This window comes from Cottoperca gobio, chromosome 21 (assembly GCF_900634415.1).
Source record: "Cottoperca gobio chromosome 21, fCotGob3.1, whole genome shotgun sequence".
NCBI classification, from domain to species: domain Eukaryota; kingdom Metazoa; phylum Chordata; class Actinopteri; order Perciformes; family Bovichtidae; genus Cottoperca; species Cottoperca gobio.
In genome coordinates, this window is record NC_041375.1 from 17,363,541 (window position 1) to 17,379,218 (window position 15,678).

The 15,678-nt window shown below is 39.5% G+C and overlaps 2 protein-coding genes across 2 annotated transcripts in view; one reads left to right on the top strand and one right to left on the bottom strand.

Moving 5' to 3' along the window:
• The window catches only part of pde11a (phosphodiesterase 11a), a 36,077-nt gene extending 26,671 nt beyond the window's left edge, over positions 1-9,406 (top strand). Inside the window, exons 15-20 of the mRNA XM_029459039.1 lie at positions 477-577; positions 798-875; positions 1,007-1,070; positions 1,277-1,351; positions 2,154-2,237; positions 7,072-9,406. Of these exons, the coding sequence (XP_029314899.1) occupies positions 477-577; positions 798-875; positions 1,007-1,070; positions 1,277-1,351; positions 2,154-2,237; positions 7,072-7,305 (636 nt within the window). The 3' untranslated portion in view covers positions 7,306-9,406. The remainder of the gene's footprint in view (positions 1-476; positions 578-797; positions 876-1,006; positions 1,071-1,276; positions 1,352-2,153; positions 2,238-7,071) is intronic.
• Positions 9,407-12,048: 2,642 nt separating this feature from the next.
• The window catches only part of agps (alkylglycerone phosphate synthase), a 32,949-nt gene continuing 29,319 nt past the window's right edge, over positions 12,049-15,678 (bottom strand). The window contains exon 20 of the mRNA XM_029459175.1: positions 12,049-13,719. Coding sequence (XP_029315035.1) covers positions 13,598-13,719 — 122 coding nt within the window. The 3' untranslated portion in view covers positions 12,049-13,597. The remainder of the gene's footprint in view (positions 13,720-15,678) is intronic.

The following is a 15,678-nucleotide window of genomic DNA, read 5'->3' on the forward strand; positions in this document are numbered from 1 at the left end:
GATAACAATTTTATATATAGCACCTTTAAAAACAGAGTTTACAAAGTGCTTTGACAGACAAAACAAAGCAGGATACCCAGAAGGCATTTTAACAACAGAAAGGCCAAACAAAAGACAGAATTAGGGTAAAATTAAAAAAAGAAGACAAAAGCTGCAGAAACACAGTAGAGAGAATAAAAATGATGATGAAATAGAAGAAAGGTAAAGGAGATAAAAACAACAAAAAAGATGATCTGTGACTGATGAGCCAGTATTGTCAGCAGTCAAATTATATAATTTAATTTTATATATAATATTTAAAATAAACCCATGTAATGAGTAATATGGAGCTTCTGTTAAGTAAATGGTACCCATGCTAAACATAATGAATAATTAATCCTGGGACTAGTGCTTCTTTATTTGAGGTTGTTCTGTGTGCGGTTAGAAAATGTGTTTAGAAAATATTTATCATGTTATCTCTGTATGTGTCTCCACAGGGTCACAATATCTTCTCCAACCTCTCGTCCTCAGAGTACAGCGACCTCATGCAGCTGTTGAAACAATCGATTCTGGCCACAGACCTCACACTCTACTTTGAGTATGTTCTGCTAAACACCACACTGTTTATTAAACTGTTAAATCTCCTGAAATGTCCACAGAACTTGTCTGACTCCAGTGTACTAACTCATTTATACAATAAAGCATACTAAGTCTATCTCTGTACAACGTTTACTGCAGGTTTCTTTTAGGTAACACCGCCCCCTTGTGGAATTTATGTCACTTACACCTACATGTGCGGATGTCTTGTTTCCCTTTAGGAACAGAAACACGTTCTTTGAGCTGGTCAGCAAAGGAGAGTACAACTGGAACGTGAAGGCTCATAGAGACATGTGCAGGTAATACCCTACACACACACACACACACACACACACACACATACACACACACACACACACACACACACACACACGTAATGTCTCTAAATCTTTAATATCACAAATACTATGTGAAATCTGATTCCTGTCAGATCCATGATGATGACAGCTTGTGATCTTGGTGCCGTCACTAAACCTTGGGAAATATCACGCAAGGTGAGAATACGTGAGAAAGATTCCCTTGTTCCTGCTTTAAAATTGTGAGGATTTGCTGCTTTTATTTGTCTTATGCGATTGCAAACTGAATGTCTTTGAGTTTCGGGGCGTTTGATATCATCACCTTGAGCTTTGATGAATTGAGAAAATAATTGACACACTATTAGATTAAGGAAATACTACATTCATGTGTTCTCTCACTGCAGGTTGCAGAGTTGGTGACCAGTGAGTTCTTCGAGCAGGGAGACAGAGAGAGATCAGAGCTGAAGCTCACGCCCTCTGTGAGTACATCCAAACATCTCTGGTGTGTTGTGCTTTTTGCAGTTAGTTTCACCACCGTGACCTCCACTGAGGGGATGACTCACAAGATCTATTTTCTCCACAGTTCTAAAACACACTGACTGTGTAGGAAACATGAGAGTGTGTCATGACAGCTTGACCACTCCACTGCCATTGTGGACCACGTAACAATCATTATTTAAAAGAAAATCCCCCCTACACAGGTTTCAAAGCACACTGACCTTTCTATTCATTCAGCTGTAAACACACAAGGCATCTGGGTGTGTTGGAGTTCTACTAGCTTAGACTTGCTCATAGCTCAAATGAATGTAAACATAGCACAATAATAGTAGCTGGGAAAGACTTTGGTCCAAATTCAGATCTTTATTCATAACGTATTCAGACTATGCTCAAAGCCGAAGCGCCACAACAGAGGAGTACTGTGTGTTTGATTGAGAAGCTTTGAAGGCTGAACTGTGTTGCAAGTTCTTAAAAGGGGAAAAACCAACAGCTTTCTGTCAGCAATTAATGGCTGTTGACTAATCGAGCCAGGCCACATTGCCTCCCCTCTGAAATAACCAATGCGGTAGCCTCCGGTCTGCCGCTTGTGACAAACCTTTACCGCTCTGTGTGTGCGTGGGTGTTGGAAATGAAATATTAACTTCTAAGTCGTCGCCCAGTAACTATCTTTGAAGCACAGCCTCAGCCTCTTAAGTTCAGGCTGCAGAAGAATGAGGTAGAATAGGAAATGTATGTGAAATACAAACGTATACGTGCAAATAAAGTCTAACTTTTGTGTTTCAGGCCATCTTCGATCGAAACAGGAAGGATGAATTGCCAGGGCTTCAGCTGGAGTGGATTGATGGAATTTGTGCGCCGCTGTACGAGGTAGACACCTGAAGATTCACTGCTCTCATTGTGACGCGCTTGTGTCACACACACACACACACACACACACACACACACACACACACACACACACACACACACACACACACACACACACACACACGCCTCTGACATCAGTAGTCGCTGTCCTTCCTCAGCTATTGTCCGCCTCACTGACGCCAGCAAATGAAACGGTCACCAACAACTATTCAACTTTTTCTTTGCAGCCACAGATTTCTCACTGAAGAAATTGTGTATTTTTAAAAATGTTTTATTGAAAGCTCTGAAACAACTTCAAGGTTGCATCCTGTTATTTTGAGAACAGCAGAATGAGTGTGCACTTTCTGACTGTGAGAAAGCTCAGAGGTAGTAGAGTGAATAGAGCTGTGATGTTAGTTGGGTTACATCTCCTCAGTTAGACGGTGCACTTCGGGCTTTACTGTACAATAATGACAGAAGGACCGACTCTTGACTGCCTTTTCTTCTAAGACTTTTTCGCAAACACGCAGATAGAGAGGCTGGTTTTACTGTAGGATCTCGGGCAGAGCAAATGTTAGGGTCAGAGTTAGAGCTAGTGGTAATCTTTCAGGGAATTAATGGAAATCTATACTTTGTCCTCGCCAGTATAGTAATGTGTGTGTGCGTGTGTTTCTGAATGACGTCAAGAGAGACTCACCTGCCCCTCCCACTGCCGGCAGCAGTAGCTGTGTGGGAGAAAGACGCAGGCTGATTTACTGAGGAGATCAGGTCTGTTAAGAGATGAGGCGTGCTGCAGTCATGAAAGCAAACTGTTGGGCAGGGAGTCGAGGATTAAATAGTTCATTCACTCTTATAGTTTTTACTGTTAAACCTTACTTTTTACTGTCATTATTATTATTATTATTATTATTATTATTATTATTATTATTATTATTATTATTATTACGAGTAGAAAGCAAACAATAGATCATCTTTATTGAATTATCCAAGGATCAGTGTCCAAAGTTAGAGCAGACTTATCTGTGCGGGGCTGTTTCACCATTGTTACTGTCTGTGTAGTGGAGATAAAAAGCATCAAAGTGTGTTGTCTGCGTGGGGGGTTTGTCTCCACGCCTCATGTGAAGGCTGATGATTGGAGAATGCAGATATGGAGCTCACGATCATGCTACTGCCAATTAAACTTGCGAGGGGGAGAACAGAGGAAGTTCAGAGGCGGCAGGGTTTTTGTCTGTGGGCGGAAGAGATCTCGTTCTTGATCTTGCTGATCTCCTTCTCCTGGTGGTGGCTCGCTACTTTGTGGAATATTAATCCCCCATTATATAACCTTCCATCTATATACCCCACCATATGACAGTCTCTCTCTCTCTCTCTCTCTCTCTCTCTCTCTCTCTCTCTCTCTCTCTCTCTCTCTCTCTCTTCTTCTTCTTCTTCTTCTTCTTCTGAGTATACATCAGTAGAATAATAATGCTGTGCAAACCAATGACAATGTCCCACTGTGGATACTGTGGAGAAAGAGGGAAATTGTTTTCCCTTTAGCAAATTATCTTCTTTTAACCCGCAAACGAGACAAATGCAAAAAGATTGAGACGATCAAACCAGTCGGTTTTTGGAAATCACAGCTGTGTGTGTGTAGACCACATGCCATCACAGTGTAATATGATTTTCAATAACAGTTCATCTGCAGATCATTTTCTCAATTAAGCATTTGGTTTATAAGATACATACTGCACATATATAGTCCGGCAGTGGCTCAGTCAGTAGGGGCTTGGACTGTGAGCCGTAGGGTTGCTGGTTCAAGTTACCGACCCGACCATAAAAAAATGGAGTGTGACTGCTACATGGAGAGGTCACAGTTCACCTCCTGCCCTGCCGTGGTGCCCTTGAGCAAGGCATCAGACATCCCCCTTCCCCTCTCACTCCCATTGCTCCCTGGGTGCTGTACATTAGCTGGAGCAGTGGCTCCTAGTACTAGACTCCTGGTCACTAGGATGGGTTAAAAGCAGAGAACAAATTTCACTGTGTGTGCTCTGTATGTGACCATTAAAAAAAGAGGGATTCATCCCTCTGAATCTAATATATATAGATAACTTTATAAAATGCTGGTTAGATGCTAAAGTACATTTTGTTGTCTCAGCCAAAACTTGTTCCCTGTGAAATGTGCAGTGACAATAAAGTTGTTATATTTGTATATACCATAACAAATGTCAGAGAATAGTGAAAATGCAGATTTCTTAAAACCCATGTTGATGTCTTCAAATAGCACACAGTCCAAAACCCCTAAAATAACCCATATAAATCCTCCTGTTTGAGAAGCTGGAGAAGATGAATGTTTGGTCTTTTTGTTTGAAAAATGACTTAAATGATTCTTCGATCATTAACTAATTGCTTCAGTCCTACATTAACACACAGTAACACACACACACACACACACACACACACACACACACACACACACACACACACACACACACACACACACACACACACACACACACAGCCTGAAACCAGATGTGTGCGAAAACACAAAAATAGTCAGATTTCAGAAAAAGGCATCGACTTTATCTCAAATCACAGGAATGGAAATCCATCGTGTGCTCTAATGTTGCTCGGCCTCACAGGTGAACAGCTTCATGATTAGCAGCACACATATTCCAGCAATCACAATATTATGAATTATTAAGTCACACATGGTTTTTAAAACACCTTTCAGGACATGTTATGAATTCTTAATGAACCAAAAGTGGGCTGACAGCTGATTTATTCAACAAAGAAAAATAGTTTTGATGTCTGAACTAACTCGGCCACATCACGGAGCTTTGTTCTGGTCGACCACCCACACAAGTGTTTTAATTGTTCGTATGAATTAGTGAATACACCCTCTGAATATAAATGCATTTAAAGTTCACTTAATTGGCTGCTGTGATTAGATGGGTTTTCTCCAACAACACATTTGATTTCCCTTTAAGACATACAATACATAATCCCAAGTGTGGGTGTACTTACTTACCATCCTATTTGTTTCATTCATTTTTACAATGGCTGCTCATTTACTCCTTTATATGCGTGTGAATAATGTTTTGGCATGTGCGACCCATGCTCACATGTTATTTTTCCCCATATAAAACGGGTTAATGAAACAACAACTAATTACAGACATCCCTGGAAATCCAATAGGCACAATAGAAAATGTGAGGAGAACAGAGGGAACAAAATCTCCCCATGTCGCAGGTGATTTATTAAAATGGTGGATGACAGCTTGGACCACGCTTCCACTTACAGTTCATCACAGACGAATGACAAAGACTTATCTCAGTCATACACGTGCTTCTAATCTCTAAAGAGCAGCCATTTCATTGGCTTAAACTATCGAGCGACTGTATGTTATTGTAGCAGCGATTTGTTCACCGTATTGTTTCATTTGTTTTGTGGTGCATGATGAATAATGTGCTGCTTTTCAGTGTGTGCGTCTCATGTGTTATCTGAACATTCTAGTCACAGAGCTAAGCGTTTGTTTTTACGGGGGGGGGGGAGAAATGCCACTCGATATGTAAAAAAACGTCGTTCACAGAGAGGGATTGATGTCGTAACTGAAAGACCGTCTGATGAGAGGACTGACAGATTTCCATTTGTGTTTTCATTTTGTCACCAAAAAAACGTGGTTGAATTAACTTTTCGAATATTGTCCACTGTACAGCGGGGTACATGTCAGACAACTTTTCCTTTTTCCTTTTAAAATGGTCATAGAAAGCTCATACTAGTATGTGAAAATTTAAATGCTGTTTGATTATATGTGGAAAGTGATGGTGCTTTTGTCTAAAAATATATATTTTTTTAGATAATAATAATAATAATAATAATAATAATAATAATAATAATAATAATAATAATAATAATAATAATAATAATAGTCCCCTACAGGCTTCAGTAACTTAAATATTATTTTTGCTGCACGATTACAAATATTTTTAACACGTTTCTCAAATTGCAACTACATTTCCTAATCCAGGCAACTGGATGTGACATACAGTATGTGAAACACAAGCAAAACATGTACACGGTATTTGTAAGTAAGTATAGGGGGAAATAGTCGTTGTGCAAGGACATGTAATTGTTGGTTACTCTTTTTGTCTAGATTAGAAAAAAGACTATTAGATGGATTTTTATGAAATGTTGTCCAGACAATTTTGGTGTTGAGGATAAATGGTAGCCTACTGACTTTAATTCTTTCACCTAGCGCCCAACACTTTAATTTGCCCAACACTTTGGTTTATGACTAAATACTTGTAAAAATAATGACATAGGCCTACTCATCAACCACAGCTGTGCTAATTAGCTTCGGCAAGTTTTCGGTTTTTGGTTTGTTAGCAGAATTACGTAAAAAACACTATTTTTCATGAAACTTGGTGGATAGGTTTAGCATGGACCAAGGAATAATCCATTTAATTTTGGAGCGGATACATGCATTATTTTTCACTTATAGGAACAGCCTTGGCGGAGGTCTGTTCTCTCCATGTGCCCTTTCAGTTAGCACATGTTATCATGCTAACATTGCTAACATTTTAAGCTAAGATGGTGAACATGTTAAAATGTTACCTTGCATATTAACATCGTCACTGTGAGCATGTTAGCATGCTGATGTTAGCATTTAGCTCGAAGCACCGCTGTGCCTACTCACAGCCTCACAGAGCTGCTAGCATGCGTGTAGACTCTTGTAAAAATATCACAGCTGTTTATTTTTAGGAAAAACAAACTGGGGCCTCTGCTTCTAGTGCCAATGGTGTTTTTTTTTGTCTTCATATTTAATGTGTATTTTTCCATTCTCATCTTTCTCTCCTTCCTCTCTCTCTCCCTCTAGACTCTTGTCACGTTGAATCCCAAACTTCAGCCGATGGTTGACATGATCAGAGCTAACAGGGCCAATTGGGAGGAACTAAACAAGAAAAGACAACGAGGCCAGAGTGTGTCTACTCCCTCCAGCTCCTGCAGCGGAGACAGCACAGAAACTAGCGGCTGCACTGCGGCCACAACGGACAGCTCACCCTGCTACAGCAGCGACGCTGATGGCACACCATCTGAACCTGTTAGTTAGCTTTTGATGCCATCTCCAAGCTGATCTCTTAGGCTTATACTTCCTCTTAAATGCAGCCTGCAACAGAGGCAGTGCAGTGCATGCAGTGGTTCTTGGGCTCTGCTCCTCTTCGCTTTTGCTGCTAGAGATGAGCTTTAGACTTGAGTGCGGCGCTATCATAGAGGTTTTTCAGCTCCCTTCAGTCTTCCTCTGCTGAAGGCTGACAGAGCTGTGTTTGGCGAGCTTGTCGGAGCAGCTACAAATCAGCTGATGACACCACGTCAGAAAGGAAACTCAAACCACTGTGTCAACATGTCAACCAGTGAGCTAACACTAACTATTCTGGGCATTGCGCAGATTTTCGGCTCTACAAGGCATGGAGAATACTGGAGAGGAATGTTTGTCTCTGCTGTGGTTCGTTTTATCTCGGTACCTCCTCGTTGCTCGCATTTTGTCCAGGGTAACAGGGATATTTTTTGTAAATCTGTATATAGGCTATTAAGTTATTTACAAGTACTATTTGAGAACATGTACGCTCTGGATTGTAATGTGGCTGTAGAGTTGCTGAAGGATAAAGCGGTGCAGGACCTGTGACAGTGCTTGCGATGCAAATTGAGTGCTCCCTCCCTCCCTGTGCCTTGTTTTAAGATCCTAATGAAAAATGCATGGCCTCCTCACCAAGATTCTTAGATAGTATGGAAATCCATGTTGAACCATGACATATTTTTTGCCATCATTTATAAAAACCAATGACTGCAGTTATGTTTTTGACCCCATGTTAGCCTCAAAGCATTAACATTATATACATATAGAAATCTATTTTGCCCAATTTTATAAATGCAGGTTGTCACTTGTCACACACACAAACACACACATGTGCCTTGATGAAGTTGTCCTGATTTCATCTACCAATTTAACACTGAGAGCTGAGAATGCTTCATATAAACTCACTAAACTATTTTGTAAGAAATACACTTAGACGAGAGTATACCACCCTCATACCCGTCTCTTAAATAAAGCTACATCCAGCCGACGGTTAGCTTAGCTTAGCATAAAGGCTAGAAACAAAGGGAAACAGCTAGCCAGGCTCCGTCCAAAGGTAATACAATTGGCCAACCAGCACCTCTAAAGCTCACTAATTAAAATGTTAGATTGTGTGCGTTTAATCTAAACAAAAACCCAAAGCGTACTGTTTTATAAATGATTATTTGTCAGACTATGTCTTGGCCGGGACTTTCTGCAGCCAGAAAATAGTCCGACACATTTGACAAACGGGGAAAAACTGAAAAACTGTTTCTTCCTCTTTCCAGTCTTTATGCTAAGCTAATACAACCAGTATCTTTATTTGAAAGTGGTATCCTCTTATCTAAATTGGCGCCAGAAAGTGAACAAGTGTATTTCCTAAAATGTCAGATCTTTGCTTTAATCTGATTTCTGTCCTTCTCTCAAAGCTCACAGATGTTACTTCAACAGCTATTATATTATCCAAAAGAAAAATGAAACACTGAAACTGGTAGTACTAAAGTGCCCATGTAGTCACAAGCTATTATTAATATTATTATTATTATTATTATTATTATTATTATTATTATTATTATTATTATTATTATTAAAAGGTATTATTTTGGGGTGGGGGGTATGCCTTATGACTTGTGTTGTAGCTTTGTTAATTGGAGTTTTAAATTGTGACTGTGCACATTGTGTGGCATGGATCTGTGTACTCTACTGTGTTTTAGTTAAAGAGCTGAATTGAAGTCGACCAGAAACATTTTGAATCGCATGTTTTATGCAGTATTAAATTCAACCACTTGCTAAGGATGTAGCAAACATGTGAGCCAACAAATACCTCGTATTTTGAACTTCATCATTAAACACATTATCTCATTGGAAATGCATGATTTAAATTCTATTGCATTATGTTATGTGAATTATGAATATCGCTGTTCTATTTTTCTATTAGGTCTATGCAGCCAAACTTCTATTTCGTCTTTTTTGCAATGTAACGTGCTACTTGTATTTCTTCTTTCCTCTCCCAGTTTGGTTACGGCGGGCTAGACTGAAAGAAAACTAGGGCATGAAAAGGCAATGTGCAATGTTTCTGTTCAGAGTTTAAATAAAAATATGCTGCTATATCTCTTCTGGTTTATTCTGACACAAGTTTACACAAGTATATGAGAAAGTTGTACTTTACTTGAGTATTTCCATTGCATGTTACTTTATACTACTCTACTACAGACTTATTACTACACCACAATTATGAGGGAAACATTGTTGGTTACTTTGATGATTTTACATACTAAACACACGATGATCTTGTATAATATGATGAATTGTTATAGATTAACTCAACATTGTATGAAATTGTTTAAATGAGCTCCACATCAACAAACTACCTGGGACAGAGTAAGCCTGTTGGAATAGTATACTTATATAACTGTATGGAGTATTTACTTCTTTTTTTTAAATGTACTATTTGTAAAATAACCTTTAGTGCGTTTTATTAAAAAAAAAAGATATAAGGATATATTATAAAATGTTAAAATAACTTAATAAACAACACTACACACTTTTGGTTACACAACACATTGCATTAGGCTAAATGTCAACATATACACAAGTGGAACAACTTCACACCAGAGCCCTTATGTCCAAACCAACAGAAAATTACATTTCTATAGAAGCCATACAACTGATTAACAGATATACATATACAACCTCCTTCCTCGGTGTAGCATTACTAGAATTAACCAGAAAAGAGACAAAACTCAGACAATTAAACACAAATGATCGACAATAAATAAAAAGTCTCGAAAAACATGGCGGGTGCAAGAAGCATTGTTAGGCCACATACATGAAATAAACTGCCACTTCTTGTAGAATAAACAGCTGATTAAAACATGTATAAACAATATAAACTCTGCAGCGGCTGCAGCTACAAGCACGCACATTAAAGCAAAAAGAGAGATACACACACACACACACACACACACACACACACACACACACACACACACACACACACACAACTGCTATGTTACTCCTCATATGCTCCAGGTTCTTCACTGCTTGTTTATTCTCAAAGTGTAACCAGTCCACTCAGCCTCTCTGTCCCGCACTCCTCAAAGTGGTCAAACAAGTCAAAAAACAGAAAAGTGTAAAAACACACCTCACTAGAGGTCAAAGTTCCTCACTTAACGAAGAGATCATCTGGAGGATCCAGCATCAGCATGTTAGCATTTAGCATGGTAGCCTCTTTGTTTCAATCTTTATTGAAAAAAACATCCCAATCTACAACCATTGCAGACATGTAGTTTACGCAACATAATAGTAAGACAGAGAAACTAGAATGTGGATTCAAATAATAATGAAAATAATAATAAAAATAGGTATAAATAAATGTAATAATACAAAACTCTAATAGGAAAAAAAAACACATTATTCCTTTAAAGCTTTTTTGTGTTCATTAGTTCTTTCAATGCACGTAAATATCCAGTGAAATTAAGGAAACTTTTATTAGTTAGCATTATTCTAATATAATTGTCATGTAAACAATGATTTTATAATGAATCTAACGTTATATTTATCATGTTCAAAATGTATAATGACATTTTTGCACTAAATCTTGATATTACTGTATTATTTGTAGTTAGCATGGTAGCTCGAGCCTGCCCTGTTGGTGACGCAGAATCCCAGATTTGTTAGATTTAGGTCACTTAGTGTGCCTGCTGGGTGGTGCACTAAATCTGTGAATAATTAAGGTGCAACTTTTTTCCCATCTATGCAAAAATAACTATGTAGGCCTACCCATGAGGACGTGATCCCTAATTTGATTGCATTATTGTGTATTTAGGAATTGTTCAATAAGTGACGAAACATTTGTTTTTTTTCCAATTAATAAAGAAAAAAATATAATAATATAATATATAATAGTACATTATTTACTTCATTAACATTCAATGCTGGACTTTCCCTTGTACATTAGTATTTCTATATCCCAGTATTGCTACTTAAGTAAAGGACCTGAATACTTCCGTCACAACTGATTCTGCTGCTCAGTCCATACAGTATTCTCCCCAGTGCAGTGCTGCCCTCTTGTGGACAAATGTATCTTTACACATGAAATGTATCAATGAAATACCGCAGGTATGCGCATAATTCATTGAAAAGAAAGTGCATGATGCAGTCAGGTTGGAAAGATAAGAACATATTAAGAAAATAGGAATAGCTGCAAATATATGAATCTGAAATCAATATTTCACAACTCTTAACAAGTCCAGTGAATGATCAGAGATGCTGAAACCTTCTTAAAAAATATATAGTCTTATTTATATCTGCTGTAATCATTCACACAATCTTTGGTATTAAGCCACTGAATGTGATAACTGCAGTGCATTTCATCATCCAAGGCTGAGCTCTATTGCTGTTGATAGGTGGCGCTGACGTCAGCAAGCAGTGTGTGGGTGGCTGTGTGGGTGAAGATGACTCCCAAATGAGCCTGTGTGTAGAAAGAAAACACCACCTTCCAGTCAGGAAGCAAAAGACAGGATGTGTTAAACTCTGTGCTGGATTGCCTTGAGCTCAGTGTGGAATAGGTAGAGGAAACAAAAACCTGCTCTCAGGTTCCTGTTGACCCTCTTAGCACCGTCTGAAAACATAAACAAAAGCTTCTCTTGAAGAGCTGGATTGGAAATGATGTATAAGAGAGTTCAGCTCTCTTAACAGTGTTATGTGTTATATATTTAGGTGAAAGAAAAGTCCAACAAATAGGATGTTCAATTTATTGCACAAACAGCATAGACAAAATGTACTTGGTTTATATGACGTCGTTAAGAGAAGTGGAACATAACAAAAAGGTACATCCATGACGTTCAAAAGCTCTCACACGTTGTTTTGACACAGGTAAAATGTCACATGACAGGTCCCTAATGAGTCCTTTTATTTGGGGAAATATTATGAATTAAAAAAGGACAAGGTGGTTCAGGAAAATGTGAATCACAGATCAGAAGGGGGAGAAGGCGAGATTCCTCAACAAACAGCTTTCTTAAAGCTTTAGTTTGCTTCAAAAACCAATGGTTTACAATTACAAATGGTACAAGGCTATTATCAAACTTTAGTACATTACAGTATCCGTTCCAAAAATCCTTTACACAGTAACAAGGGAAACTATTTTCTTTTAGTTTCTGGGCAATTCTAAAGGATGAGAAATATTTCAATAGTGTCTTAAACATAAGAAACATGATGTAGAACGTTTTAGCACATAACGGACACAAACATCGACCTTTTACCTCGCTCAGAAGGGTCATCTTTGCATATGCTGATTTAAAAATATAGTTTAGCTGTGCATGAAGTTACTTAATGTGTGTGAAGGTCACATAGTCAAAACATATGTTTAGGATATGTTTGAATGATCTGATGTGTTGAGTCTTTGGTACGACGTGAGCACCGGGATCCAGAGGCCTTAAACTGCAAACGTGGTCACATTGAAGGGGGCGTGATTGGAAAAAACGCAATGGCTTCCCCCCACTTCACTTTCTCAGTAACAAACCATGCAAGGTAAACACTTTCAGTACAAAAAACTAAACCCACAAGGAATATCTCTCTCTGTAATCGTACTGTACTTCCAGGAGGGGGAGGGGAGGTTATTGTTAAAATATGGTGGCAGAAGGAATCTTTAGTGGAGGCAGAGGCACACACATACAGTCCAGAAAAAGTGGCTTATGGCAATAGGTCAGTATAACAAAAGGCATGAGGGCAAGAAAAAGACACAGAAAACATCATGTTCAAGTCAATGTTGCTTCACCGAGGGACTCACTGTTCACCAGCGGAGTATTTCGTAGGTGAAGGGGAAGGCAGACGAAAGCTTTAGAAAAAGGCACAGAGCTTTAGGAAGTGCATTCATCTAGAACTTACTAAAGACGTGCCACATACATGCACGCACAAGAGGAAAGTAAAATCAAACAGAGATGAATTAACTGTTATTAACTGAATTAAGTGTTGGCAAGAATATTTAGGAAATGATTAATCTTAAAAAAATGATGACAAAAATCAAGGTTTTGTTGCATCATGGCCGTCGCTCCTACAACAAGCTGAGGCCGCGACTCAACAGCAAAAAGGAGCTTCACCGTGAGCGACAGTAATTGTTACAGCATATTAAGTGCAATATAACGTAAAAGGTCAATAAATGGCACCGAATTACACTTTTGATGAAAAAGACAACATGTCTGTCCATTTTCAATTCACATTTAGTAGCTATTAATCCAAAATGCTCAAGATGCTTTTTCGAAAAAAGGTGAGATTAAAGGTGAGCAGGAAATTAGAGGAGGTTCCTGTTGCCGAAGATGTTTTTGGGGTCCACGTAGTCCTTGACAGACTTGAGCATCCCCATGCCAACATTGGAGATGGTCTCTCTCATCCACTCCTTCCGAAGTTTGCCCACTGAATGACAGAAGAGAGAAAATAAATAAATAAACAAACTGAAGGAAGCGGACCGAGGGGGAGAAATAGAGGAATCGGCACGGCTGATTGCTCAGCGGGCTGCTGGGAGCCAATCAATCTTGTGAGAGTGAGTGAATAAACAGAGGGTGATAAATGCTTTTATTCAGAGAGGAGAAATGTTTTGCATGGCATGATTTATGGAGCTCAGCAGACTATCAAACTCATTAGGCTCTGTGTGTTCCCAGAGGAGGGGCCGGCTGGCGGCTGTAGCGGGCTGTCCCCGGCTCCCTCGCTCTTTGAGCCACCACTCCCCTCCGTTTCCCTCCCTCCAGAGTCGCTGGAGCGTTCGTCTGTGTGTGTGTGTGTGTGTGTGTGTGTGTGTGTGCGTTTCTGTCTCATTGTGCACACGAGCACACTCCTCCAGCTGACCTGCGATGGATGTTGTGCTCGCTTGTCCTGAACGCCGCTCTGTGCCCTCTGACACTGGCCCGATCACCAACAGGGGGCCAAAGCCACCCACACAATGGTCCTCTGTCAGCAGGACTTTGGCTTTCAGCCGCTCTTCACCCTCCCTCCTCCTAAAGCCCCAACCTGAGGAGCGAAAGAGGCTGTGGCACCAAGCCTAGTGAGGGTGCCCATAGCTTCTCCAGCTGTCCAGTCCGACATACTCCACGGCGTCTGTGCCCGACAGGTTCTCAGCGGAGAGTCTGGAGCCAGCGAGAGGTCTGGTGACTGCGGAGGACTGGGAAAACCTCACTGGAGAGCCAAACTATTGTTAGAAAACTTCAAATAAAATAAAAACGTTGATGTTCTACAAACCGATGAAGCTGCAGAATTTCTTTAACCAGCCACAATCTGTACAATGAAGATTTATTTTGAGCTTTCACATTATCTGCAGATAGTTTGTTTTGCATTTTGCTTTTATTGGATAGTTGGGGCAGAAAAAGACAATGGGAGTGGAAATGACATCCAACAAAAATCAAGCTAAACTGAAAACTGCCCAGGGGCCCCAAAAGCCCCAGACTCACTACGTGTCTGTTTGTCTTTGGTCATTTAATTAATTGCACATATGTTGATGTGGTTATGGTACAATATCTACTAATATAGACCCTGTAGTTTTATATTGCATATTCTGAAATAAAGTTGTGTTTAATAGCAAAAAAAAAAAAAAATCTCCGTTTCCAGATTCTCAAATGTGAGGATTTGCTGCCGTTTTATATTTTTGGGATTTAGTTTGGGCACTTGGAAATTGTAACTTTTATTTGTAATTAATTTATTAGACTAAAAGACTGATCCAAAAAAAAAATAAAAATGCATTGATAATAAAAATAACTGAATTGAACTGGGACAATGGTGTTGCACAGCATGCACCTTTGAACAGTCTGCATCATCTGAAGGTTTGAAAGTCTCACAGAGAAAATCAGTTAAAAACAATAACTTAATAAAGAAGTAAAAAAAAAAAGCAATGGAACTTAATCAAAAGGACTTTACACTACATGAAGGAAAATAACAAAAAGGAATAAAGAAAACTTTACGTCAGATCAAAAGCAGGGTCAAATTTAACTTTTGGAGGTCGTGTCAACTTAAAAGAAACACACGATATCTATATTCCAAAACTCTAAAGATAAGTATGAGAACAGAGCAGGTGCTGCTCGCTGAGCAAACACTTGCAAGCAGCAGTGTAATCACTTGAGATTAGATAGGGAGGCCTGAATAAGGAAGGTGTATGATGGGAATGTTCACAGGCCTTCCCTCCGCTCTCCGCACGCCTCTCTGTGCATCACTAGCAGGGGAGCTCCGGTGTTAATAGGGCATGTTGAGGGAAGGGGCCGCCTGTTATGAGAGTCCAGCCAGGAAACCCAGATGGGGATCAGCCATGAGGCCCGTCCCCTGACAAAACAGGGCAGACAGCGGGGTCACCAGGGACTCTGATACCACACAAACCTCCAGATGGTGACA